Source organism: Alligator mississippiensis, chromosome 7 (assembly GCF_030867095.1).
Source record: "Alligator mississippiensis isolate rAllMis1 chromosome 7, rAllMis1, whole genome shotgun sequence".
In the NCBI taxonomy this organism is placed as follows: Eukaryota; Metazoa; Chordata; order Crocodylia; family Alligatoridae; genus Alligator; species Alligator mississippiensis.
Window position 1 is genome coordinate 85,140,595 of NC_081830.1, and position 26,458 is coordinate 85,167,052.

The following is a 26,458-nucleotide window of genomic DNA, read 5'->3' on the forward strand; positions in this document are numbered from 1 at the left end:
GGTGGGAAAGGAGGAGGGAAAACAGATCTTTTATTCCTAAATTTTTATCAAGCAAAAGGAAAAAATGTATCTATACCAACGAAATCTGACCCCTTCCTCCCCCAAAGTGCCAAGATGCTATGAACAGGCCATGTTCTTTGGGTAGATGCGAGATCTGTTATTAGACCGACTAAATAGTTGGAAAAATTGCTCTTTGCGAGCTTTTGGGCACAAACACCCTTCTTCAGGCATATATAGACTCTGCCGGTGAATTGTGCTATGACTTCTCTTATGAACATCACTATAGCAGCTGATTTTACATAGAAGGGATTTAGCTCCTATGGTGCTGGGCGGCAGGATAAATCCCTGCGGAGGGCTCATCCGCACAAGCCGCTCCCGAAGAAGTCAGTAATGGTACCTGGCTACTCCGTCCAGGATCACGCCTGGCAGAAGGCAGGGCTGAGTTCAGCCTTGGAGAAGCTTTCACAACCAGCAGCCCACTTCTCCAAGTGCTACAAAAGCCCCTTTATAGCAACTGGTTAGTCTGTAAGGTGCACCTCCCCCCCCGTTCAGACTGCGGACGGCGACCCCCTCCCTGCGCGGAGCCGTCCAGGGAAACCTTCGCACTTTCAAATCACGTCCCCTCCACGATTCGCAGGGAGAGCGAGCCCTCATCCGTGTGCGCCTGTGTGTGTACGTATCTACACCTACGTGTGTCCCCCACGTAGTTAACACACACATACACTCATATAGATGCACATGCACACTCATCTATATATATATATATATGCACATGAACACACACATACACACACACACGCATCAAAACACGGGCAGAGAAGGTTCCTTGGGTGAATTTGATCTTTTATTAGACCAATATGCATCAACACACACATCTACACACACGCATCAACATATACACACACACATCTACACACACGCAACATATGCACACATGCATCTATACACATATACACATGTATACACACACACCTACATGTATTATACACATGTACATACATCTACATACATATCTACACACGCATATACACGTACACGTGTGCATCTATAGACATGCATGAATGCGCACACACATACACATGCACGCATCTATACAGGCACACACGAATGCACACGCACGCACACACACACATGTGCAGACAAGGTTCTTTGGGCACACGCTGTTAGCCCCACTCCAACAGCTCCCCGCGTCTACACGTCCCCATCTGGAAGCTGCACACAGACGTGTCTATTTCGGGGTATCTATCTGTTCCAGGCACAGCCCCGGGGCGGAGACACCTGCACACACACGTACACCCCTCCCCCCACGGACAGTGTCAGGGCCCAGGCGCGCGCAGCCCCCCCCGCTCGACCCGGCCCAGCCCAGCACCCCCAACCCAAGGCCCAACCCCACGTGGTCCCGCAGGCGCCACGTGCTCGGCCCCTTCCCCAACCCCCACGCCCCGCCCAATCAGCGCGCGGGAGCCTAACATCGCGCCCCGCCATTGGCTACCTCTCCCCCCCTCAGCACTTCCCTAGAACGCGCTTCCCCATTGGCCGGCGCCGGAAGCCGCGCGGATTGGCTCGGCTCCGTCCGGGGGGAGCTGTGCCGATTGGGCGCCGACCCTGCGCGGGGGCGGGCCGGGCCGCGGCGCGGGCTGCGATTGGCTCCAGCGGGGCGCGGAGGGCGGGGCGAAAGGCGGAGGTGGGGAGGGGCGCGGGGACGCCGCGCTCACTCCGTCGTTGCAGGCCGAGGCGCCAGTCGCAGCCTCCCGCGCCGCCGCCATCATGGTCAAGCTCGCCAAGGTGAGGCCCGGCCTAGCCTGGCCCTGCGCCCGCGCCCGGCCCCGGGGAGGAGAAGCGAAGGGGGAAGCGGGGGGGGGGGGGAGCAAGACCGCGGTTGGGGGGGCGCGGCCACGTGGTGTCCCCGCGCACGTGGCCCCCCCCCCCGGCCGGGCCTCGTGGTGTGGGCCGCAGGGTGGGGGGGGGCGGGAAACTGCACCTTGGAGACTGACTGGAGCAGGGCACACGTGTTGGGGGGGCAGCCACGTGGGGGGATGGGGCCTAGCCTGGGGGAGGGGGGCAAATTTATCCCGAAATTGGAGGGGGGGGGGAAGGCAGACGCGCCTGACGCGCCGGCTCCTTTCCCGTCTCTCAGAACGCGAAGAATCAAGTCAAGCAGAAGAAAGCTGCTCCTGCGCCGCTGCCGCCGCCCAAAAACGTGGACGACAGCGAGGAAGAGGAGTCCTCCGAGGAGGAAGAGAGCAGCAGCGAGGAGGAGGTGATCGCCCTTCTCTCCCGCGACTCGAGTCGCTTCATCCTTCCCAAAACGGGGAGGGGGCCTTAATCCTTCCCTAAACCAAGCGGGGGGGGGGCACTTAATCCTTTCCTAAACTGGGTGGGGGGAGGGGGTGGCAGAAGCAAAGAGCCATTATTTGAAGAGGGGTATTTTGGGTCTTGCTGAATAACCTTATGGGGGGGGGGCGGGGGGGTCACCTTTTTGGCTGCTTGGTTCCAAAATGCATTTAGTCCGTGGTACTTGCGGGGCCCGGATGTGGTCTGCCGGCAACGGATTGAGCATCTCTGGTGTAGCCTTTTGTATCCGTCCTCCATAAAGTTGGGTGCCTTAATTATCCTCCCCTCCCCCCCCCCCCAAGTTTTGCAGAGCATCACAGAGGACACTGTTCATAGCCACCTTGCTGACAGCTCTGAAAATTGGCACGTCCAGGACACGATTTGTCCCGGAGTTACCGTGTTACGGGAATGAACAGGCGTGATGATACAACGCGCGCAAACGTAGCGTGCGTGTTCCTAATCCGCGCGCAAATGAAGGGTAGCTGTTAACGGGCAGAGTGGCTCGGCCCTTGGGCAGGAAAGGCCAAACCTCCAGCTTATTAGAGGCCCCGGCACATGGTCTCATTTGTGGGTTGTGACTTCGGTAGCTGACAGTTTGAAACCAGCTTTCTGAAGCACGTGTAGGAGTTGCTTAATCATTCCTCGCTCGGTGTTCCCCTCTCTAAGGTGGTGGTTCCTCAGAAGAAAGTAGTTGTGAAAGCAGCAGGCACACCTGGCAAAAAAGCAGCTGCAGCTGCCTCTCCTGGAAAAAAGCCTGCCCCTCCTGCTAAGAAGGTAGCGACTCCACCGGTGAAGAAGGCTGCTGCTCCGGCCAAAGGAGCGAAAAATGGAAAAAATGCCAAGAAAGAGGAGAGCGAGGAAGAAGAAGATGATGACAGCGAGGGGGATGAAGAGGACTCTGGTAAGACAACAGTCATGCAGTTCTCAACCTTTTTACTCTCAAGCCACCTTCCGTAACTCTTAGGAATTGAGCGGCATCCCATTCAGAAACTAATTTCTTTATTGCAGTGCTTACCACCTGGCAGACGGCGCAGGCAGGCGTAGATTCATAGATTGGAAGGGGCTTCGCAAGATCGAGTCCAGCCCCCCTGCCTTAGGCAGGAAAGACGACTGGAATCAAGAACAGGAGGTGGAGCCTGCCCTTAGCTGCTTCTCTCCTCTCACTTTCTGCAGTGCCTCAGGGTGCCTGGGCACACTGGTTGGGCATCGCCAGTCTATCAGTAGTTTGGCTATCTTCAACGAGTACACTAAGATGGTCCAGTCCAGCTGCTTGTGCATTTTCCATCGCAGCTCTGTTGTGCAGTTCAGCACATCTAGTAGTCAAGTGGCACAGGTCTGGCGTAGCATCAAGATGGGGGCAGTGAAAGAAAGATAGGCAAGCTTAATGTTGGAGCTGTATGGAAGCACATGGCATTGGCTCTGTCAGTATTTACGTGATGCTTAAACTGACGATTAGCCCTCTGTTTCCAGAGCTTCTAACTGGACCCAAGTTGGTGAGATGTTAAAGTTTCAGTCAAGGCTGTAGTAACAATAACGTGCTCGGTTGTAGTTTGCAGAACACTGAGTAATTGGCTGTTGTTACAGATGAGTCCGAGGAGGAGGAGGAAGTCCCAGTGCCTGTGAAGCTTGCAGCCAAAAAACCTGTAGCTGTACCCGCCAAAAAACCAGTCGCTGTCCCAGCGAAGCAAGAGTCTGATGAGGAGGAAGATGACGAGGAGGATGACGATGAAGAGGATGGTATGTAGGCTGCGCTTGGTGTGACAGGGCTGAGATGAGGAGCACATGGTTTGAATTGGCATGACTTGCTAAGAGGGTGCCAAAAGACTCCTTAACTTCACATTTTTAAAGGCAACTGCTTATTTGTCCCATTTAGGTCTAAACTAGTGTTTATAGGGCTGCAAGAGCTTAGTGATGGAGCGGTTAACATGTTACTAGTGGGTTTGGAGCACTTATTTCCTGTTGGCGCTTGCAGAGCTTCTTACCATTGGATGGTAGGACTTACGATATCATGGGTGGCACTTAGAGGCGCCCAGCCAAAATTGGTTTGTGCTAGGTATCATGGAGATGCATTAAGAGTTCTTTTTTTTAGAGCTCACAGGCTTAAATGAACAAGATGAGTTGACTGTCCCATTCCCCTCAAAGGGGATTGACGTGAAGTCTCCTTGGTATTGCACAAAATTGCAGCTTGTGTTCTAACATCTCTTATCACTTCAGACTCTGACGAGGAGGAGGCCATGGACATCACCCCAGTGCAAGTGAAAAAAGTAGCTCTAGTGAAGGCAGCTGCTGCTGCAATAGCCAAGGCAGATTCTGAAGAGGAGGATGATGAGGAGGACGATGATGATGATGATGAAGATGACGATGAGGAGGATGATGACGACGATGAAGAGGATGAGGGGGGAAGTGAGTTGAACGTAGCTGTGTATGAATTTGTGCTGTGCAGTAGCACACTGCTGTCTTCTAGAGCAGTTACCATTCGTGAGCAAGTTGTGTCGGAAGTCCTTGATTTGCATAAAACTGGAACTGATGAGAAGTGTTTGAAATGATGATGTGATGGAAATCACACATGAGCGTTTCTCAAGATAGTCAAGTACTGATCCAGTTTGAAAGACTGGTTGTTACTGGTGCCTTAAACCTTGGTTTTTATTTCAACATCTTCCTGTCTTTTCCTCTGTTCCATAGAGCCTGTGAAGGAAGCATCTGGGAAACGAAAGAAAGAAATGGCCAATCAAAAGAGTGCCCCAGAAGTCAAGAAAAAGAAAACAACTGAAGGTAGGTTAGAGAAGCAGCAGTCTGAAAAAGCTTCCTGAGTCTCCAGCTTAGCCTTTAAAGCACTTCTCAAGTGTGAAACCCTGCTGGATGGGGAGTTTGTGCAAAGGCTTTGACTGCTGGGGGGCTGTCAGCACAGGTGATGAGTACTAGGGACTTAATACTGAAGCCTGATGTCAGGTTTTTTTAAAATCTGATGTGCTGAAGTCTGGTGCAGTCAGTGAGTTACAACAGGGTTGCATTTAAGCCGTACAACTTTAGTGTGTGCGTGTTTTTATTTATTTTTTTTATTTTTATTTTTTTTAAGAAAATGCTGAAGCTTTCTCCCTCTTCGTTGGAAATCTGGACCCCAACAAGGACCTGGAGGAACTGAAGACTGGCGTCAAGGATTTCTTTGGCAAGAAGAACCTAACAGTCTTGCAAGTCAGAATCGGCCCGTCCAAGTAAGTTCTCTGCTAAACCTCTGCCTGCTGATGTTTGGAGTGGTGAATATAAATTGCAGGTGTACTTGGTTAGCAGATGAACGTGTAATGAAAGAGGAATAGTTGGACAGCGTGCAAAACTGCCTGAGAAGGTGTGGTTGATCAAAGAGGTGGGGTTTCCCCTGCAACGCATGTTAATTTATTTGATTGTCACTGCCTCCTAGTCCCGTGGCTTTTCTCTAAGCATACCTGTCAGGCAGAGTAAAGAGCCCAAGTGAATTTAACCAGGGAAACGCAAAAAAAGTCACTCAAATTTTCGATTACCTTAAGGCAGTGGTGTCAAACATTCAGCCTGCAAAGCCGTTCAGTCTGGCTGGCTGGTAATCCTGTGAGTTATCAGAAGTTGGCGGTGTGGCCTGTTTGACATGCTCACATGGCAGCAAGCTTCCAGGCTGACTTTGGTGTCCAGCCACCGGGCCTTTGCTGCTACCTCAGTGTGCCCTCACCTTTCACCTACCCTGTGTTGCTGCCTCAGTACAGACCTACTACAGTTGTGTTTTCCCCCTCAGTGCTGAGCACTGGAGGGGAAGAGCCAGAGGGCACTGCTTTTTTTTAATTCCCTTAGGCAGGAGGTGGCCAACCCGTGGCACAGGCTACCTCCTGTATGGCACACGTGATATTGGGGAATTAGCACAGTGACAGAGAGGGTTGGGAGCAGACAGCAAAGTAGCAGGTCAGGCTTGGAGCAGAAAACAGGGTAACAGTGGGCAAGAGAAGGGGATTGTGGCACTTGAGGAAGGTGTGGAGCAAACTTGTGGCATGCCTGCCAAAAGGTTGGCCCCCAGTGCCATCAAGGAATGCTTTCTATCTCTTGTCTAGCAGCAGCTGTAAACTTTAATGGCTTCTGTGAAAGCTGCTTCCTGTGCTTAACTCTTCAACAGCAGTCCCTGCTGGGAATAGACTTCCATAATGTCCCTTGGTACAAAGTCAAAAGATCAGTGTAGATTTTAATGCCTCTCTCCTTTTCAGGCGGTTTGGCTACGTTGATTTTGCATCAGCTGATGACCTGGAGAAAGCTCTCAAGTTCAATGGGAAGAAGCTCATGGGCTTGGAAATAAAACTGGACAAAGCAAGGACTAAAGAAAACTATAAAGAAAACAAGAAAGGTAGGAAACCATTTTGGTTCTTTGAACCTTTGCAGTGGTCAGTGCAGTCAATTTTACCTTACTGCTGATGTGCTCTTAGCAGTGCTTATTTGGAAGCCAGTCTGCTAAAATCTTTGTATTGTCCTAAGTTTCAAAGAAGAACTGGTAAAAAGCACTTCAGTGTTTGAGAGAGCATTAAGTTAACATTTTTTTGATCAAGTTCTGGCTGTAATTATCTGTCACTCTCTTTGTTAAAACGTGAAATTCTCACTCATCAAGAGGATTTAAATCCTTTTTCAGTTTTATCTGAATCTTACATGTTTTAAATCTGCTTTGTGGCCTTGTAAATCTCAGGCCAGTTCTCCTTGTGCCACATCTGTGGAAGTGGAATCTTAAAGAACAACGGAGGCATTGGGGAGGAAGGGAACTAGCTTTACTGGCAACACACAATGTTATCTTTCTCACTTTGGAACCTGGGTTTTGTTTGTGCACAAATACCTTCTTAACTTTCCAGTAGCTCTTCATCTGTAAATAAACCATCTTTACTGGTGCCTGTAAAGATGCAGCTTTATGTGGTGCTCTTCTTGGTCTAATTCTGTATTGCCTTATCTTGGTGTTTGGAGGTGATGTGATGCTTTAAAGTGAGCAGGGTCTGTTACTACCTTTCAGCATATTAGCGAGACTCTACATCTTGTTTTTTCTTGTTGCAGAGAGAGATGCCAGAACAATCTTTGTGAAGAACCTGCCTTACCATGTAACCCAAGATGAAATTAAGGAAGTATTTGAAAATGCATTGGAGGTCCGGCTAGTTTCTGGCAAGGGCGGGACCAGTAAAGGGTAGGTAGCTGTGGTAGTTCTTCACCACCAGCCTGTTTTTGCATGTAAACTTCTAGTGAAGCTCTGTTCTTTACCTTGGATTGATATCTCTGCTGTTTCCAAAACCTACCTCAAAAAATAAGCGAGAGAACACCTACTCAAAGTAAAACAGTGATGCAGTTCTCCATGCATTTGGCAGCTCAGAAGAAACATTGTTAATATACTCTCCTTCATTTCAGAATTGCTTACATAGAGTTTAAAACAGAAGCCGAAGCAGACAAAGCACTGGAGGAGAAACAGGGCACTGAAATCGATGGCCGTGCTATAATCCTAGACTACACAGGGGAGAAGAGCCAGCAAAAAACTCAGAAAGGTATTTACAGGGCCCGATGGTGTGTACAAGACACACTTGTCACCAAGAGCATGCGGGCTGCCATGATGGCAGTTTTGCCAAGTGTCCTGTGCTTGCTTCACTAGCAGATCACTTTTCTTGCATGGTCTCCTCTTGCCTTCCCATTGCTAACATTTCATGTTCTTTTTTTTAAATCCTGTGTTCTGAAAATGATTGATTGGGCTGGGGAAATTGCACCTTCAAGCTTTCTCGACCAGTGGGGGTCAGTCTTTTTCACAGACATCCTACTAATTAGCCCCACACCTACCCCAACCACCATTCTAGTTCCCTCTCCCCGCGCAATCTGATGCTTTGCGCTTTTTGTTTGCTCACCCTGCCCATCTCCTCCCTGCCTTAGTTGCCCTTTTGCTGCCTGTCCCCTCCTTCATCTTTAGGGCAGGTCGTCTGGCATTGAGTAGAAGCTACCCTCAGATGAAATGCTCGAGCAGGGGTGGGCAAAATGCGGCCCACCAAGCCATTCTATCCAGCCCGTGGGGCCCCTAAAAATTTAGAAGATATTTCGCTGCCCCTGGCTGCCTGTCATGCAGCCCTTGAAGGCTTGCCAAAACTCAGTAAGCGGCCCTCCGCCCGAAATAACTGCCTGCTCCTGTGCTAGAGCCTTGAAAATCTGCACGTGTACTCACCCCTTCCCCCCAAAACACTGTTATTTTTATGCAGAAGAGTCTGTAAGTGCGGAGTTCTGAGTTGTGCATCTGTCTCCTGTGTAGGTGGCGGGGGAGGAGGAGGAGGAGAGTCCAAGACCCTCATTCTGAACAACCTTGCATACAGTGCAACAGAAGAAATTCTTCAAGAACTGTTTGAAAAAGCTTCATCTATCAGGATGCCGCAAAATGAACAAGGCAGGCCTAGGGGGTACGTAAGAGTTGACTACGGTTCTTTGTTCTCTGTTTGGGTAACATTAATTTTAAAGAATGCGTATGATGTAATAGTGATCCAGCTTACAGGAACAAGGCTCCTGACTTAACACTTTTCTCTCCTATTAGTTTTGCATTTATAGAATTTCCTACGGTTGAAGATGCTAAAGAGGCTTTGAACTCCTGTAACAACACAGACATTGAAGGCAGACAGATCAGATTAGAATTTACCACGCCAGGAGGACAGAAAAGGGACTTTGGCGCCAGGGGAGGATATACTCGTAAGTGCTCTGTGCTTTATCCTTTGACTTTTTTTCTCTTTTCTGTGAGATGCTTGTGGTTCAGCCATGAACATGTCAATTCTGTTGGCCGAGACTCAGACCTGGATACATATGGAAGGACCTGCTCTCTGAGAGCTGGTGCTGAAGGTGATGACTGATTATCGGAGATACAGATGAAAGTTATCACAGAAATCCTAGATAGTTAAGTACTGATCCAGCTGCACTGGTTACAACTTAGTTAGGAAAACGAGTCAGTTTTTGTGAGCATCTTCTGTTGAACCAATTCCCTGCATAGTGTCATTGCTTTAGCTATCAGAAATGGGGTAGAGGGCTATGCCACCCCCTTCCTCAGCAGTGTCATTTAATATTGGGGTGGATACTCATGGATTCCTGGACAGTTCAAGTTGTCCATACTGCAAATTGGGCACAATACCTGTTTGGCTAAGCTCCCCTTGTGGATAATAGGACTTGATGGGAAGCTGGCTCACAGAAACCTGTTTCCAGACAGGAACGTTACAATGTGGGGGGTTTACAAGTGGATTTTCTTTCTTTTAGAACAAAGCAAAACGCTGTTTGTCAAAGGCCTTTCTGAGGATACAACAGAGGAGACATTGAGAGAGTCATTTGAGGGCTCCATAAAAGCCAGAATAGTCACGGACAGAGACACTGGATCGTCCAAAGGGTATGTCAAATCCTAATCTGCCTAAGAGGAAATTTTCCTCTTGGAAAAGGGTCTCACTTAATCCATTGCCATCCAAATCGATCTTGGCAAGTCGTTCGTTACCTTGAACAATACACCGCATGCCTCTTTGCCTTTGGCAGCCTTGAGATGTTCTGTTGCTCCTTCTCAATGAGCTCCTTCCTGCCGTAAAATCAGTGGCAGTCTATGGATTCGCACGAGAAGAACATTAAAAGCTCAGTGCTGGCTTATTCACTTCCTGGTCTTGTCAGATAATGTGATTAGCCATGGCTGGACACTTGACTTAGCTTGCTACTGAAGAACAGGCAACACTATGCTTATAGCATTTGTGATCAGATAATACAGTTATAGCATTTGTGATCCGATAATACAGTTATGGAGACATGGGACTCCTAGACAGCTGGCCAGTGTTAAATGTGCCTAACCTACCAAAAGATGTTGCATGCCAGGGCTTTGTACTCTGCTGCTTTTCTTCATGCTCCTTACGTAGGTTAAGAAAACTGAGCTATTGTCATAAACTTGTCAGGCTTTATCATTGGTCCAGTGCTGAGTACAGCAAGTGCATTTGGACCTGAAGACACTGCCAAAAGGTGTAGTCTATTGATTGAGCACAGCATGTGAACCAAGAACTGGCATTCAATTCCAGCTTTGCCCTTGTCTGCATAAAAGCGGAGGGCACGTGGCGTTGTGTGTCTTTTAAAATGGAGAATCTACCATGTGTAGTGATTGAAGCGGTAGTGAAAAACCCCCTTGTGTCCATCTAGCTCCTTAATGCGCATACATAAAATTGCCAAGTGTGAGCAAAATGAGTTGAAAAACCAAAGCATTAGAGAATTAATCTAGGCTAAGTATATTAGGAAAACTGCCTGAGTTTCTGTCCTCTTTAGATTCATCCATTAAAGATGGCAGAAGGCTGAGCAGGTTGACTTGCAGGGCTGCGTTCAGTGGCCATTGCAGTCATGGCTGAGCTCTCGTCTTGCCTCTGTACAGGTTTGGCTTTGTGGACTTCGGTTCCCCAGAAGAGGCCAAAGCGGCTAAGGAAGCTATGGAGGATGGTGAGATTGATGGGAACAAAGTCACGCTGGATTTCGCTAAGCCCAAGGGTGACGGTCAGCGTGGCGGTGGATTCGGCGGCGGATTCGGGGGCCGTGGAGGCAGAGGTGGCAGGGGCGGCCGCGGTGGATTTGGTGGCAGAGGTGGTGGCCGAGGATTTGGAGGTATGTGATCTGTTGGGCCATGTGTTCAGGGCTCACTGGGTTTGCCCGCTTGCTTTGGAAAGCAGCACAGAAGCCCCAGCAAACAGTGGAGCTGCTCGTGATGAATCTGGCACGTTGCGACCTGCCCAGATAGGAATCCAGGAGTGCATTACGGCTGTTGGGTTTGTGCAGACGTGGCTTTGCTTTCTAATCACCTCTTAAATTTACTTCCAGGCAGAGGAGGAAGCTTCCGGGGAGGCAGAGGAGGAGGAGGAGGTGATCACAAGCCCCAGGGGAAGAAGATCAAATTTGACGACTAAACTTTCCCTTTCCCCCTCTCCTCTCTGAGACACTCTGAAAGGACTCCGGGGTTTTTATTCTCCCCTTGTTATTGACGGAGCCTCCCGAGGACATTCCAAGACGCAAAGCAGTACTGAGAGCCACTTGGAAAGCAGCAAATTTCATTTCAAGGAAGAGCACCGTTTTGAATGGTGACTTTCAAAGGAACATTTTAAAGAAATGAGCAGTAGATGTGGGAGTTCCCCTTGTCTGTGAGTTGTCATTGAATTTATAACCTTTTACCCATGTACAAAAATATTTTTTTTTCCTATTAACTTCTGTAGCATTTTTTTTGCTGTAAAAATGCACAGCGTTTTATCATGATTTGTGCCTCGGCGCGCTGCCTCAGGCAGATTAAAGGGCCTCAACTGGTGCCTGGTTTCTGCTATTCAGAAGGGGGAAGAGGGAAACAAGCAGTTGGGGGCAAGGAAGAGGGGGATCTTCCTTTTGGTAGGAATCACGCAGCCTTTTCGGATGCCCTCTCCCATACACGTGTTGCTGATAAGCACCTGACCTTGTAGGTGCAGTTGGAAGAGGGACTGCTGAGGCTTTACACTATAACTACGTGAAAAGCAAGGGCAGAGGGAAGACAGCAGTATAAACCAGGATATCTTGTTCTCATGTGGCCATTTTAAGAGGAGTTTTGCATATCGGGCATGCAGCAGGTATCACTTTCAGACGCCTGGACGCTGTGTGTTTCTGGGGGCTCACCCCCTGCCAGGCAGCCAGGTGTGACTGGAAAGTCAGTGGGTCACACAGGTAGCAGAGGTACAGGCGTCCTGGATGAAAATCAAGTCCTCTAGGATGGGTTCCTAACCCCTGGGCCGTGGCCCGGTGCCAGGCCGCAAAGGGTTGGCTGCCGGTCTGCCAGAGGGATGGCTGCCAGACCGGAAGTGACCATGGACCGGCAAACGGTGGACTGGAAGTGACCAGCATGTCTGAGTACAAAAAATGGTTGGCTAGCCTGGCCATGGCTTGTCGGTCCGCAGTTTTGCCCATCTTCAGCATAAAAAGATTGGGAACCCCTGCTCTAGAACTACAAGTGACAGGAGCTATGTGCTAAAAGCCCATGAGGTTGGACCTACTTCAGGTAAAGACAGCTTGTGTCATAGAGACTGCTAGGTCTAGAAATGAGCGGCTACTTTGTTATTTCTAAAAGCACTGCCTCGGCCTTCCATTTGCGTGGGATCTCCTGTCTGTTGGCCTACAACTGGTTTCCTAACTCTGCTCATTAAATACCCAAGAACAAGAAGTCCTGAGCACCACCATGCAAAGGTGATAGTGCAGATTATTCAGGCTCTCACCAGGCACCACAGCCCCTCATCTAACGTTTAGTTTAAATGCAGGTGGGCATGAGAGATTGGTTACTGCAGAAGGCTGGAGGCCCTTCCCCAAATGCTCCCTCTCTAAACCCAGCCTGCTGGTGATCTCGCTGCAGCCTCTGGCTGTGCCCCTCAGCCTCATCCACATGGAGATGGTGACAGGTGTTGCAAGCAAGTCCAAGGCTCTTCTGTTCCTGGTTGCCCCAGGGACGGGGCTGCAGTGTGAAATTTGTGTGGTGGTGTAAAGCCTTGCACGTATTAGCTTCAAGGGATTCCCTGGCAACTGCAAGGAAGGAAGGAGCTTGTCCTGGCCCCCGAGCTGGTGCAAAGCTGCTGCAGCAGGCATTCTCCAAGATGTCTGCCTAATATTCTCACACCCATTTTACTACAGCTTGAGCTGTACAACAGATCTGAGCCTGTCTCCAAGCCAGGCAGCTGCAAAAGCTGGAACTGCTGCACTTATGGCTTTGAAATGAGTGATAGCAGCATATGGTTGTACACAGCCCTGTGCCGCACACCTGCTGCTACCAGCTGCCCATGGAAAAGTGGAAGCTTCCCTGCATCCCAGGGCACTGTCTCCTGTTGCAGCATAGTGCTCAGTGTAAGCCTGACCTGGGCTTTTACCTGGGGCTTGAGAGCAGCTTGTGGGTTTACCTGCTGAAGCTGCTGCTTTCCAGTGCAGCCTGCATCGCTGTACATGGCTCAGCGTGCATCCAAGTCAGAGCTGCCTCCTTCCTGGCCCTTGGGGTTAAACTGGAGCCTCCAGACCTCATCTGCCTACTGCTGAATTCTGTCTTCAGTTGCTGCCACCAATTCAAGCTAGTGGCAGGGGGATAAGGGGGGGATAGCATCCATTCCCTGACTCCAGCAGCCACCCTGGTGCCACTGGAGTCGAGTTGTCTGCTGGGTTAAATCGTATCAGCAGCCTGGAAAGTAACATGTCTCCTCCCCACCTTGTTGCAGGCCGGTAGTCGCACTGGCAGACAGTAGGTATCCACCTGCGCAAAGGCCTGTGTTTCTCTGTACTGCCCCCCACACTGCTGGGTCAGCTGCTTTAAAGTCTGTGCTGAGCGGGTACCAAGCTCACGGGGGCACACTGGCAGACGGTAGGTATCCACCTGCGCAAAGGCCTGTGCTCTGTACTGCCCCCCACACTGCTGGGTCAGCTGCTTTAAAGTCCGTGCCGAGCGGGTACCAAGCTCACAGGGGCACACTGGAGCCATGCTTTTCGCATGGAGAAATCTGGAGCCAAGATCTACTCGTGCCAGTCATGCAGCCAGCGCCAGTCTTTAGAGCCCTGGGCTCGGGCAAGAGGGCAGTGTCCTTCACTTGCCATGACACTGCTGGCAGCCTTCAAATCTGGGCCTCTGCCAGCTCAGGGCAGGGTGGTTGGGAGTTACCGTGCTTCATACGGGTCCAGGGACTGCTTGCCCCTGCACTGACATGTGGGCAGATGCTCCCCCCTCCGTTGCACCACGTCCCTGGCGGCTCCCCTGTGTCTGTGCGCTGCGCAGGTGCTCCTGGCACGTGCCTGCGCTGGGTAAGGCAGAAGAAGCCGGGGCAGGGAGGGCAGCTTGGGATCAGGCAGCTGCTGCAGCTGGAGCAAGGTACAGGGGCAGCTGGGGGTCTCGTGTTAACATTTCACAGGTGCTAGTGGGATAGTGCAGCCCCAGGTAGCAGCTTCTGGTGTTCGAGCAGCTAGTGCCAACTGGGCACGTGGTCCCTCTTGCAGTGATGCCCTCATGCATGAGTGACCCGTGTGCAGGGACTTGGAAGGGGTAGTTCCCAACCCCAGGGTGACAAGGAGAGGACAAGCTGCTTAGAGGGTGGCTGGGCAAGTCCCAGGTGGCAGCTGCAGTCCCCTGTGTCAGGCCCAGTCCCGGGATGGCCTGGTGCGGAGGCTGATTTGGGCTTCAGCCATCTTAGGCGATACGGGCTGTGGTGCAGGAGAGCCGGGCTGGCAAATGGTTGCAAAAGCCCTGCTGCGCTGGCCCGCGGGGGCACTAGGTGGCAGCACCTGCTTCGCAGCCAGCTGCTGCCGTACGTCCCGGGTTCAGGTGTCAACGTGGGCTGGCAAATGGAGAGCAGCTGCTGGTGCCAGCGCCTGGGTCCCTTGGCCCGGGAGGGGAAGGGAAGGGGTTAGCTGTCCTGAGCAGAGACGTGGGTAGCCGCAGCCTCGGGCTGAAGTCAAGCAGCAGGCACCGTGGAGTTGCACCTTGTAGATGACCCCAAGGAGGTGCGCAGTCTGCATGTGTACCCAGTCTGTGCGTGTGAATGTATATGCACTGTACACAATCAGCAGTCTGTGTGTATTTACTGTGTAGGTGTGTGTGTGTGCGCACAGCCTGTGTGTGTGTAGACACCGTGTACACAAGGTGTGTGTGAGTATACACATGTATGTATGGACGCTGAGTCTGTGTGTGTGTGTGCATATCTGTATGTATACTGTGTACACAATTATGTGTGTAAGCTATATATCTGTGTACAGTATATAGCTGTGTATGTGTGGACACAAGTGTGTATGTATATATGCTCTGTGTACAGTTTGTATATACACTGCAATCTATATACACTGTACACTATCTGTTTACACGTTGTGTACACATGCACTATATGTAGGGACAGTTAAAAGCTTGTGATGGATGTGTGTGTGTGTATAATGTGTGTGCACACGCATGCACACACACGTGCAACAAGCTTTCATGAACTGTCCCAGCACAGGCAGGACTGGGAGTTACAGCAAGCCCTTGGCTTTGCCTTGGCAAGGACTCGGGGCACTTAGGCACCCTGAGATCTGGGAGGACACCACAGCAGTGCGCAGGCAATCCAGGAAGGTTTTGGAGAGCCTTGGGGACAGTTTCCAGGTGTGAGTGCTGGAGCGGCCAACTAGGGGTCCTGCTCGTCTTAACCTGCTGCTCGCTAATGGGTGAATTGGTGGGGGATGTAGAAGTGGATGGCAACTTGGGCAGCAGTGACCACAAAATGATTGAGCTCAGGATCCTGAGGAAAGGAAGGATGGAGAGCAGCAGAGTAAGGACCCTGGACTTCAGAAAAGCAGACTTTGACTCACTTAGGGAACTCATGGGCAGGATCCCCTGGGAAGCCGGTCGGAGGGGGAGAGGAGTCCAGGAGAGCTGGCTGTACTTGAAGCCTTACTGAGAGTGCAGGATCAAACCATCCCGATGGGCAGGGAGACTAGCAGGTGTGGCAGAAGACCAGTTTGGCTTAGCGGGGAATTCTTCAGTAAATTAAGTCACAAAAAGGAAGCTTATAAGAGACGGAAACTTGGATAAATACCTAGGGAAGAGTATAAGAGCATTGCTCGGGGATGCAGGGATGAAGTCAGGAAGGCCATAGTGCACCTGGAGTTGCGGGGAGCAAGGGACATGAAGGGTTTCTACAAGTATGCCAGCAGCAAGAGGAGGGTCAGAGGAAGTGTGGGTCCCTTACTGAATGGGGGAGGTAGTCTAGTGACAAGATGCAGAAAAGGCTGAAGTGCTCAATGCCTTCTTCACCTCAGTCTTCACAGGCAAGGTCAGCTCGCAGACTAGAGCACCGGGGAACTCCAGCCCAGTCAGCCTCGCCCAGTCCCTGGAGAAATCCTGGAGCAGATCCTCAAGGAATCCATTTTGAAGCACTTGGAGCAGAAGGAGATTAGGAACAATCGGCACAGATTCACTGGAGCATTGATCTATATACATAGAATAGAGACCTCTATATATATATATATATATATATATATATATATATATACACACACACTGTTTGCACAAAGGCTTTGCTAAAGCGCTGGCACACTAGCCGGTTGGTTGTTACCCTGTAGTCCCTGCAAGTGCTTTGCTTTGGCGTGCAGACCCAAGATCAGGGCCATCCCTGGGGGAGGTGAATCGAGGTGACCACCCGGGACCCCGTGCTTTGGGAGACCCCGCAGAGCTGGGCAGAGCGGTGACTCCGCGTCCAGCTGCTCGCTATCCCTCCCCCCCACACCGATGACATCGATGGCTGCGGCAGCTTCTTCGGGACAGGGCCCCGTGGGATCGGAGCACCACATGGACCGATTTGGCCCGGGCTCTGCACCCTGCTCGGGTCGGCTCTGCCCATGACACATTTATACCGGTGTGATTTGCCTTTATCCTGGTGCAAAGGGGAGTGGACACATAGGACACATTTACACATGTACGTGCTGCAGCACCGGGCGCTTTTAAAAGTGCCCCGCGCTGCACCACATACATTTGTATAAACAGTGAAAGTCATGCCTAACCAACCAACCAACCTGATTGCCTTTTATAATGAGAGAACTGGCTCTGTGGATGCAGAAAGAGCAGTGGACATGATATACCTTGATTTTAGCAAAGCTTTTGGTAGTCTCCCACAACATTGTCCCAGGCAAACTAAGGATGAATGGACTGTAAAGTGGATGGAAAACTGGCTGAAGCATCGGGCACAGAGGGTGGTAGTCAATGGCTCCATGTCTTGTTGGCAGCCAGTATCAAGTGGAGTGCCCCAGGGGTCAGTCCTGGGGCTGGTTTTGTTCAAAGTCTGCATCAGTGACCTGGAAGATGGGATGGATGCACCCTCAGCAAGTTTGCAGATGACACCAAGCTGGGGGGAGTCGTAGATATGCTGGAGGGGAGGGCTAGGATTCAGAGTGACCCAGACAGATTGGAGGATTGGGCCAAAAGGAATCTCATGCGGTTCAACAAGGACAAGTGCTAACTCCTGCACTTAGCAGGGAGCAATCCCCTGCACCGGTGCAGGCTGGGGGTGATGGGCTGGGCAGCAGCTCTGCAGAAAAGGAGCTGGCGGGGACAGGGGACTAAGCTGAATATGAGCCAGCAGTGTGCCCTTGTGTCACGGGCTGGGGTCCCCGGAGATGGCCATCATACCCCATGGCCCCTTGACTATGCCAATTCTGCTCAATGAGCGCCCTCTTTCTCACCCGCCACATCGTGTTGGTAATAATTATGAATAGGGAGGCTGCCCTCAAGTTTACGTTGGGCACGGTCCTGCTGGACCCTGTGGGTTCTCGGACCCCTTTTGGGTCCCACTCTAAAATGGACATCTCAGGACGCCCTCAGCCTTACGGGCTAGGTGCATGGCTCCAAACCGCCCCTTTACCATGCCCCAAGTCTCGCAGATGGCATTCACTGTGTCCCTCCGAGGCCTTAGTTTCACCTGACCTCTGGTCGTTACCAGGCTCTCTGCAGCCCTGTCTCTCTCTCTCTCTGCGCCCACACTGGCGCTGGGGGTCTGTGCACCCCGGATCCCGTGCCCACACTGGCGCTGGGGGTCTGTGCACCCCAGATCCCGTGCCCACACTGGCGCTGGGGGGTCTGTGCACCCCGGATCCCGTGCCTAGACTGGCGCTGGGGTCTGTGCACCCCGGATCCCGTGCCCACACTGGCGCTGGGGGTCTGTGCACCCCGGATCCCGTGCCCACACTGGCGCTGGGGATCTTTGCACCCCGGATCCCGTGCCCACACTGGCGCTGGGGGTCTGTGCACCCCAGATCCTGTGCCCACACTGGCACTGGGGGTCTGTGCACCCCGGATCCCGTGCCCAGACTGGCGCTGGGGGTCTGTGCACCCCAGATCCCGTGCCCACACTGGCGCTGGGGGTCTGTGCACCCCAGATCCCGTGCCCACACTGGCGCTGGGGGTCTGTGCACCCCAGATCCCATGCCCACACTGGCGCTGGGGGTCTGTGCACCCCGGATCCCGTGCCTAGACTGGCACTGGGGTCTGTGCACCCCGGATCCCGTGCCCACACTGGCGCTGGGGGTCTGTGCACCCTGGATCCCGTGCCCAGACTGGCGCTGGGGGTCTGTGCACCCCGGATCCCGTGCCCACACTGGCGCTGGGGTCTGTGCACCCCGGATCCCGTGCCCACACTGGCGCTGAGGTCCCCACACTGTAGTGGGCCCCCAATGAGGCCTCCTCCGTCCCCAATAGTCTCAGCCCAATCCACCGGACTGCAAACAGAAATCAAACTGCAAGTCCCTGGGCTATAACATAATGCAAGCAGCTCGGGGAGTGCTTTGTCCCTTAAAATGAATTATCCTTTCCCAGCACAACATGCCTTGTAGACCAGGGTCTGGCAAGCTCCTGAAAACCCTTAACCTGACCAGCGGCAGGAGATGGGCCATCAGGCTCCTTCCTTCCCCCTTAGCTGCTGGCAGAGAGCTGACCCTCTGGTCCCAGCCCTGGGGTTTATACATGCTCCAGGCCCTGCCTCCTCCGGCCAGCTGACCACCGGCAGGTGCGGGCTAATGCCCCAATTCCTGCGGCTGTGGTGACTTGCAGCTGGGGGGCTCCTGCCTGACTGCTAGGGCGCTCTCCCTAGCAGTTTCAGCCCTTAAACGAGCAGGCACCACAGTGCCCTGCGGCACCTTGTTGCCAAGAAGCCTACTGCCATCCTGGGCTGCACTGGCAGTGATTTTTTCCCCCTCTATTCAGCACTGGGGAGGCCACATCTGGAGTCCTGTGTCCAGTTGTGAGCCCCCACTGCAGAATGGATGTGGACACGTTGGAGAGAGTCCAGCAGAGGGCAATGAAGATGGTTCAGGGCTGGGGCACACGACTGGTGAGGAGAGGCTGAGGGAAATGGGCTGATTTAGTCTGCAGAAGAGAAGACCGAGGGGGATTGAATAGCAGCCTTCACCTCCCTGCAGGGGGGCTGCAAAGAGGATGGAGCTGGGCTGGTCTCAGTGGGGGCAGATGACAGAAGGAGCAAGGGGCTCAAGCTGCAGAAGGGGAAGTTGAGGTTGGATGTTAGGAAGTATTCTTTCAGTAGCATAGTAAAGCACTGGAGCAGGTCACCCAGAGAGGTGGGGGAGTCGCCATCCTTGGAGGTTTTGAAGACCCGGGTAGACAAAGTCGTGGCTGGGATGATGGAGTTGGGGCTGGTCCTGCTTGGAGCAGGGGGGTTTTCTAGATGTGACCTCCTGAGGTCCCTTCTAGCCTGAATTTTCTATGATTTTAAGGAGAAGGTGGAAGTGTGTTTGCAGTTGGTACCAGAGCCTGTCACCCTACCGCCTGAACCTGGTCCCTTTACACCGCATCCTGGTCAGAAGGATCTCTGCATACGGGACAATCTGTCCTAGACCTTACTCACCATATTCCTGCTGCCTGTGTTTGGCTGTGCTGAAATCAATCCACCCACAACCCATTTAAATACGTTCTTGAGTCGCGGTCCATGTCAGGCCCATGATACCTGGGCCTGACATCTTTACCTTCCAGTTTTTGAGTCTTGATTTAAGTCATCCCTCTGTAACGTGTCTGAGTTTACTGCCATCTTGTTTCAAAAACTAATTGCACTGTTTTCTTTTTCTTTTTTTTGATTACAGAAAACTAGTAGAGCAAAGCCTCTGCTGCGAAGATCTCAGAATAACCACGGCGGGGCAGAATGGTTTGGACACTCTGTGTTCCTATTGAAAAACACCCTTAAAAGGATATATATATTTTTGGACTAGGAGAACCTTGTCACTGGAAGTGCCGGTGTGCAACCGACACCGATGCGACGGACATCCACGTTCTTGCAATGGAGGTGTCGCTGACAACGGAGACAGTCGGCTCTGATGAAACTCGAGTTTTCACGAAGGAAACATTGTGCATTGCAGCTGCTCTCGCCTGTCGGGATGAATAGGGCTGTCCTTCCCATCCGCCTCTCTCCATCTCTTCTCTTTCTGTCTGTCTCTTTTTCTCTCTGTGTGCCTTCTCCATACACATTTTCTGGCATTTGCACTGAACCAGGATGTCTCCGGTCGTCAGAATAAAACCCTATGAAATGCTAGGCCTATACCACCTAGGTTGGTGACGCTGGAAACGGGCTCTACCCCCGTCCAAGCAGTGGTGGGAGCACCTAGCACCACTCAGCCTGGGCGCATCCCTGGGCAGGCTACAAAATGACCCCAGGACCATTATTTTTTGGTGGAGAAAGTGGAGTCAGAGCAAGGGAGCGGGGCTTGTTTCTTCGGGTTGCCTTGGAGCTGGACTAGGCCTACCCAAAGAGAGATGCGGGCTGACCTCGGAGCACTTCCCCCAGCCCGTAGCTTCCTTTCTTTAACTGTACACCTTGTGTCCTTAGGAAGAAGACCATCTACCGAAGCATCTGCCTGTCCTTCGTGCTGGCGATCATGGTGATGGTGCTGCAACGGGGAATGGGGCCCAGCCAGTTCATGTCGGGCCAGCCGCAGAAGCCGTTCCTTTCCCAGGAGCCGGTGAAAGCTCAGAAGAGGGACAGCATCTTCTCCATCACCAGCAACTTTTGGAAGAGCAAGAAGGAGATTCCCCCAACGGAGGCGGAGCCGGAGCCGGAGCCGGAGCCGGTGACGGAGGAGCAGGTGAGAACCTGGGATGTCACCACCACCAACTGCACGGCCAACCCGAACTTCACCCAGATAGACTGGTTCAAGGGGCTGGAGCCCAACTTCCAGCAGTTCCTGCTGTACCGGCACTGCCGGTATTTCCCCATGCTGATCAACCACCCGGAGAAGTGCAGCGGGGCCGTCGACCTGCTCATCGTGGTCAAGTCCATCATCACGCAGCACGACCGGCGCGAAGCCATCCGGAGGACCTGGGGTGAGGAGAAGGAGGTGGGGGGGAAGAAGATCAAGACGCTGTTCTTGTTGGGCACGGCCTCCAAGGAGGAGGAGAGGGCCAACTACCAGAAGCTGCTGGATTACGAGAACTTCATCTACGGGGACATCCTGCAGTGGGATTTCCTGGACAGCTTCTTCAACCTCACCCTCAAGGAGGTGCACTTCTTGAAGTGGCTCAACATCTACTGCGACAACGTCCGCTACATCTTCAAGGGGGACGACGACGTCTTCGTCAGCCCCCGCAACATCCTGGAGTTCTTGAAGGACCAGAAGCAGGAAGACCTCTTAGTCGGGGACGTCCTGTACAAGGCCAGGCCCATCCGCAAGAAAGAGAACAAGTACTACATCCCCAGCGCCCTCTACAACAAGAGCACCTACCCTCCCTACGTGGGCGGCGGGGGCTTCCTCATGGATGGACCCCTGGCCAAGAAACTGCACAAGGCCTCCGAGACCCTGGAGCTGTACCCCATCGACGACGTCTTCCTGGGGATGTGCCTGGAAGTGCCGGGGAGTTGGAGCCTGCAAAGGCTTGGCTCCCGCGAGACAGGAGGGTAAGCCGCCTCCACCCGCCATTGCGGGAGGGGCGTGTCCACGTCCCTAAGGGGGAGGGGCTTCGGGGAAACCCCTCGGGGAGGTGCGGCGTGCCCTCCCTATTTTGAGGTTGTCGTGTTAAGGGCTATACAGCTAGGGGTATGCTTTAAGGGGGGTTATATGGTTTGTGTGTGTTAATGTCTCAGTGTGTATATTGGTATTGCTATTTGTCAAGGTTTAAAGAACTATCATGGTTAAGTGACTATCCCTATGTGTTAATTGTCTTGTAATAGGCTCTAAGTTATTTGGTTCATATTTGGTATTATATGTGAATTGTGGAATATTATATATAGTATTATATGTTAAGCCTTGTAAATATTCTATATTTTATATTGAGCATCTGTATTTATTCTTGTAATAAATTGTACATAGTTAAGTATTTGGTTTTGACCTAGCTCTATAGAGAGGGGAGGAAGCCGCTCCAGTAGCTGACCTCTTCCTCAGCACCGTGCTTGACCGCCACCACTGTCACCGGAGGGCAGGGCACACCCCACTTCCCCCGGTGTACCTGGGCTACGCTAATAGATCTGGAGTTATGTCAAATATGAAAAAATAGGTTTTGAATTTTATTGGGGGGGGCGTGTCTTCCCCTTCCTCTCTCCCCACTTTTATTTCTTTATTTTTTCTAAATTGGGAAAAGGGATGGAGAAGAGGTGGACATTTTTTTCCTATTTTTGAGCAGAGATAGGTGTAAAGACAGAGGTAGTACACGGTGTAAGTCTGAAGTCAAGCTAAGAGCAAGGCAGATTGCATCTCACAGACTCCATCAGAGACGTATATGAAATCACTGACGCAGTTAGACTGCTATGAGCTGCAGATCTCCCCTGCCTGCTTTTCTGGTTGTGTCACTTTTGCTCCTTTTTGCTCATTTTAATGGGGAAAACGGGGACAAAGCAAACATGGAAGAAAGGGGGGAATCGATACTAAAAATGTTTAAAAAAAAGAAAAAAAATATCTGGGGCGTTTATTTAAAAGACAATGAACGTCTAATAGCAGCTTTCACCTACCTGGTCCTGCAGGGCGGTTGCAAAGAGGATGGATCTGGGCTGTTCCCCGTGGGGGGAGTTGGCAGGACAAGGAGCAGTGGGCTCAAGTTGCAGCAAGGGAAGTAGAGGTTGGATATAAAGACAAACTTTCTCATGAGGAGAGTAGTAAAGCATTGGAACAAGTTACCTGGAGAGGTGGTGCAGTCTGCAACCTTGGAGGTGTTGAAGCCCCAGGTAGACAAAGCCTTGGCTGGGATGATGTAGTTGGGGCTGGTCCTGCTTGGAGCAGGGGTTGGACTAGCCGTGACCTCCCGAGGTCCCGTCCACCCCATAGTTTATGATGAGAATGGGACCAGCTTTCCCATGGCCCAAGCAGAAGCTGTTCCCTGTTTCTGATCATCCACAGCCACCGTGCAACGACTCAGTGGGTGCATCTACACCTGCCCATACAGCGCATTTGTTACTGCACCGTCGTTTAGTACTTCCTTTTGAACGGCACAGTAACAGCCCGTACTGCCCCGTGCCTGCCACGCGTGCTTGTTTTTGACTGCTACGTCACCATAGCTATGCACTATAGAGAGGGAGCGTGTTATTCTGGCAACATAGCGGTAGCATCACAGTTTTTGCTAGCAGACGCTCCAGCACTGCAGCGCATCACTATCGCTTCGCAGCGTCTTGTGTCGACATACCCACTGCGATGCTGCTCCGGTTTCCTCACCCGGGTCTGCTTTTCTGCGGTGCCACACAAGCCTGGGCTGACCCTCGGATCGCGTGTCTGGGGTCCACGTGGCCTGTATGTAACCCCCAGCACGGTCCTCACCCGTCTTGTCTCTAGCAGCAATGCTTCCGTGTGTGTGTGTGTGTGTGTGTGTGTGTGTGTGTGTGTGTGTGTGTACACAACTTTTCTCTCTTTCTGTAGAAGTTGGCTTGAAGTTGCAGCGGAGTCAGTTGAGATTGGAGATCGGGAATAACTTGTGCACTGTTTGAGCAGGGAGGCGGTGGACTAGATGCCCAGGGCAGGCGTGGACTCTCCATCACTGGAGGTGTTCGACTAGGGGTTGGGCAGTCAGGGATCAGGGATGATCGAGGCGTAGCAATGCCTGTCTTTTACTATGGACCTTTCCCAGGCTTCTGGGCTTTGCTGCTTGCCCCATGGTGCTGGGAAGGAATTTGTTTCTTCTTTTGTTGCTACTGGGTGTTTTTAAGCACTGGGTGTTGCTGCAGCCCAGGCTGGGACTTTGCCTGAGCTGTCCCAATGCCCCTGCTAATATTTAAACCCATAGGTGCCTGGCCAGAGGGTCTTGTCCCCCTGCTCAGGGTCAGACTGATGACACTTTTGGGATCAGGAAGGATTTCCAGCCCTCGGTCAGACTGGCTTGGACTCTGGGAGATTTTGCCCCGCTCCGAAGCGGAGGCACGGCTCTTCCTGGCATCTCTCAGGTCTATTTTTACAACCTGTGCAGCAGCAGGATGATGGCTACCGTCGTCCCCCTGCTTTACCTGGGGCAGGTTCGGGCGCCCTGCCTTGCCATCATATCAGGGTTGACGGTGTAGTTTTATTGATAAATTAGCCAATGGATTTGACTGGGATGGCTTGGATAAGGATGATCCTGCTTCAGGCAGGGGTTGGACTAGATGGAGCCCCCTTCCAACAACACGTCTCTGATTCCAGGTGCAGCCTTAGGCCAGTGTAAGTCTCCCCACCCTGGGGGGCAACTACCTCTGGGTCATCAGTAACTACACGCGTGTATAAGTTGCCCTGGTGCACCCGTCATGTGTCTGCAGCTGCCGTCAGCTTATAACTGGGGGGCCAGAGGGGTTCAATGCAGATAGGGTATTACCAGATCCCATCATATGAGGTGTAACAGCATAACTCCCCTGGGAAGAGGATCATCTATCCTCTCTGGACACCCATGGAGCTCCCATCAGCGCACAGCCCACTGCAAGTCACGCCGGTGCATATAATCTGCAGATGAAATGAACTGTTGCAAACTCAGCTTCAACTGAGGCGCAGCCGGGCCCAGGGTCCGTGAGGACCTCGTCAGGGAACTCCTGGAGGGACTGGACGTGTTTAAATGAGCTGGTCCTGATGATCTCCACCCCAGGGTGCCGAGGGAATGAGCAGAGGTCATTGCGGGACCCCTGGCACGGCTTTACGAGCACTCATGGTGCTCTGGCGAGGTGCCGGAGGACTGGAAAAGGGCCAATGTGGTCCCCATTTTCAAAAAAGGGGGGAAGGAGGACCCAGGGAACTATAGATCAGTTAGTCTTACCTCGGTCCTGGGTAAGCTTTTTGAGAGAGTTATCCTGGCGCATGTCTGCAAGGGGCCGGCAGGGAGGTGATGCTCAGGGGCAACCAACATGGGTTCATTTGAGGCAGGTCCTGTCAGACCAACCTGGTGGCCTTCTACGACCAGGTCACAAAATCCTTGGACGCAGGGGTAGCAGTGGACGTAGTCTTTCTGGACTTCAGGAAGGCCTTTGACACTGTTTCTCACCCCATTCTCATTAAAAAACTAGGGGACTGTGGTGTCGACACCTACACAGTCAGATGGGTCGCGAACTGGCTGGAGGGCCGCACCCAGAGAGTGGTGGATGGGTCATTTTCGACCTGGAGGGCTGTGGGCAGTGGGGTCCCCCAGGGCTCGGTCCTCGGGCCCGCACTGTTCAACATCTTCATCAGCAACTTGGACGAGGGGGTAAAATGCACCCTGTTCAAATTCGCAGACAACACAAAGATGTGGGGGGAAGTGGGCACGCTAGAAGGGAGGAATAGGTTGCAATTGGATCTGGACAGGTTACAGGGGTGGGCGGATGAGAACAGGATGGGGTTCAACACCGACAAGTGCAAGGTGCTGCACCTGGGGAGGAAGAACCAGCAGCAGCCCTACAGACTGGGGAACTCCCTTCTCGTCAGTGCAGAGGCAGAAAAGGATCTTGGAGTCATTATTGATGCCAAAATGAACATGGGCCGACAGTGTGGGGACACGGTCAGGAAGGCCAACCGCACCTTGTCGTGCATCCACAGATGCATCTCGAGCAGGTCCAAGGAGGTGATCCTCCTCCTCTACGTGACACTGGTCAGGCCGCAGGTGGAGTACTGCATCCAGGTCTGGGCGCCGCACTTCAGGAGGGATGTGGACAGCACGGAGAGGGGCCAGAGGAGGCCACCCGCATGATCGGGGCAGCAGGGCAGGCCCTGCGAGGAGAGGCGACGGGACCTGGACCTGTTCAGCCTCCACAAGAGAAGGCTGAGGGGGATCTGGTGGCCGTTTACAAACTAGTCCGAGGGGACCAGCAGGCATTGGGGGAGTCCCTGTTCCCCCGAGCACTACCAGGAGTGACTAGAAACAACAGGCACAAGCTGGCAGAGGGGAGATTCAGACTAGACATCAGGAGGTGCAACTTCACAGTCAGGGCAGCTAGGATCTGGAACCAACTTCCAAGCGAAGTGGTGCTGGCTCCTACCCTGGGGGTCTTTAAGAGGAGGCTGGATGAACATCTGGCCAGGGATGTTTGACCCCAGCGCTCTTTCCTGCCATGGCAGGGGTCGGACTTGATGATCTGCTCAGGTCCCTTCTGACCCGACCTACTATGAAACTCTCCTATGAAATATGAACTTTCATTTCAACCCAGGAGAACTTTTACAATCTTTTCGCCAATGCCTGATGAAGAAAGGTTGTTGCCAGAAA

General features: G+C 52.3%; 3 protein-coding genes and 3 non-coding genes across 6 annotated transcripts; all 6 read left to right on the forward strand.

The window, feature by feature from the left end:
• Nucleotides 1-1,675: 1,675 nt before the first annotated feature.
• Nucleotides 1,676-11,641, forward strand: NCL (nucleolin). The gene is made up of 15 exons (XM_059731234.1): nt 1,676-1,785; nt 2,138-2,260; nt 3,001-3,235; nt 3,919-4,071; nt 4,549-4,737; nt 5,017-5,106; nt 5,411-5,546; nt 6,555-6,691; nt 7,381-7,507; nt 7,726-7,859; nt 8,606-8,750; nt 8,882-9,033; nt 9,589-9,715; nt 10,724-10,950; nt 11,164-11,641. Exons 1-15 carry the CDS (start codon nt 1,768-1,770, stop codon nt 11,247-11,249), a joined length of 2,079 nt encoding a protein of 692 aa, XP_059587217.1. The 5' UTR covers nt 1,676-1,767; the 3' UTR covers nt 11,250-11,641.
• LOC132251944 (small nucleolar RNA SNORD82) lies at nt 5,236-5,305 on the forward strand. The gene has a single exon (XR_009463689.1). It is a non-coding gene; the product is annotated as a small nucleolar RNA SNORD82 (small nucleolar RNA).
• LOC132251945 (small nucleolar RNA SNORD20) lies at nt 9,176-9,251 on the forward strand. The gene has a single exon (XR_009463690.1). It is a non-coding gene; the product is annotated as a small nucleolar RNA SNORD20 (small nucleolar RNA).
• On the forward strand, nt 9,875-10,013 carry LOC132251942 (small nucleolar RNA SNORA75). The gene has a single exon (XR_009463687.1). It is a non-coding gene; the product is annotated as a small nucleolar RNA SNORA75 (small nucleolar RNA).
• Nucleotides 11,642-14,639: 2,998 nt separating the features above from the next.
• LOC132251454 (uncharacterized) lies at nt 14,640-20,646 on the forward strand. Its single transcript, XM_059731235.1, has 2 exons — nt 14,640-14,826; nt 16,111-20,646. Exon 2 carries the CDS (start codon nt 17,510-17,512, stop codon nt 18,488-18,490), a length of 981 nt encoding a protein of 326 aa, XP_059587218.1. The 5' UTR covers nt 14,640-14,826; nt 16,111-17,509; the 3' UTR covers nt 18,491-20,646.
• LOC132251925 (UDP-GlcNAc:betaGal beta-1,3-N-acetylglucosaminyltransferase 7-like) lies at nt 20,130-22,156 on the forward strand. The gene is made up of 2 exons (XM_059731871.1): nt 20,130-20,156; nt 20,641-22,156. The coding sequence occupies exons 1-2, from the start codon at nt 20,130-20,132 to the stop codon at nt 21,742-21,744; spliced, it is 1,131 nt and encodes a 376-aa protein (XP_059587854.1). The 3' UTR covers nt 21,745-22,156.
• Nucleotides 22,157-26,458: the final 4,302 nt, after the last annotated feature.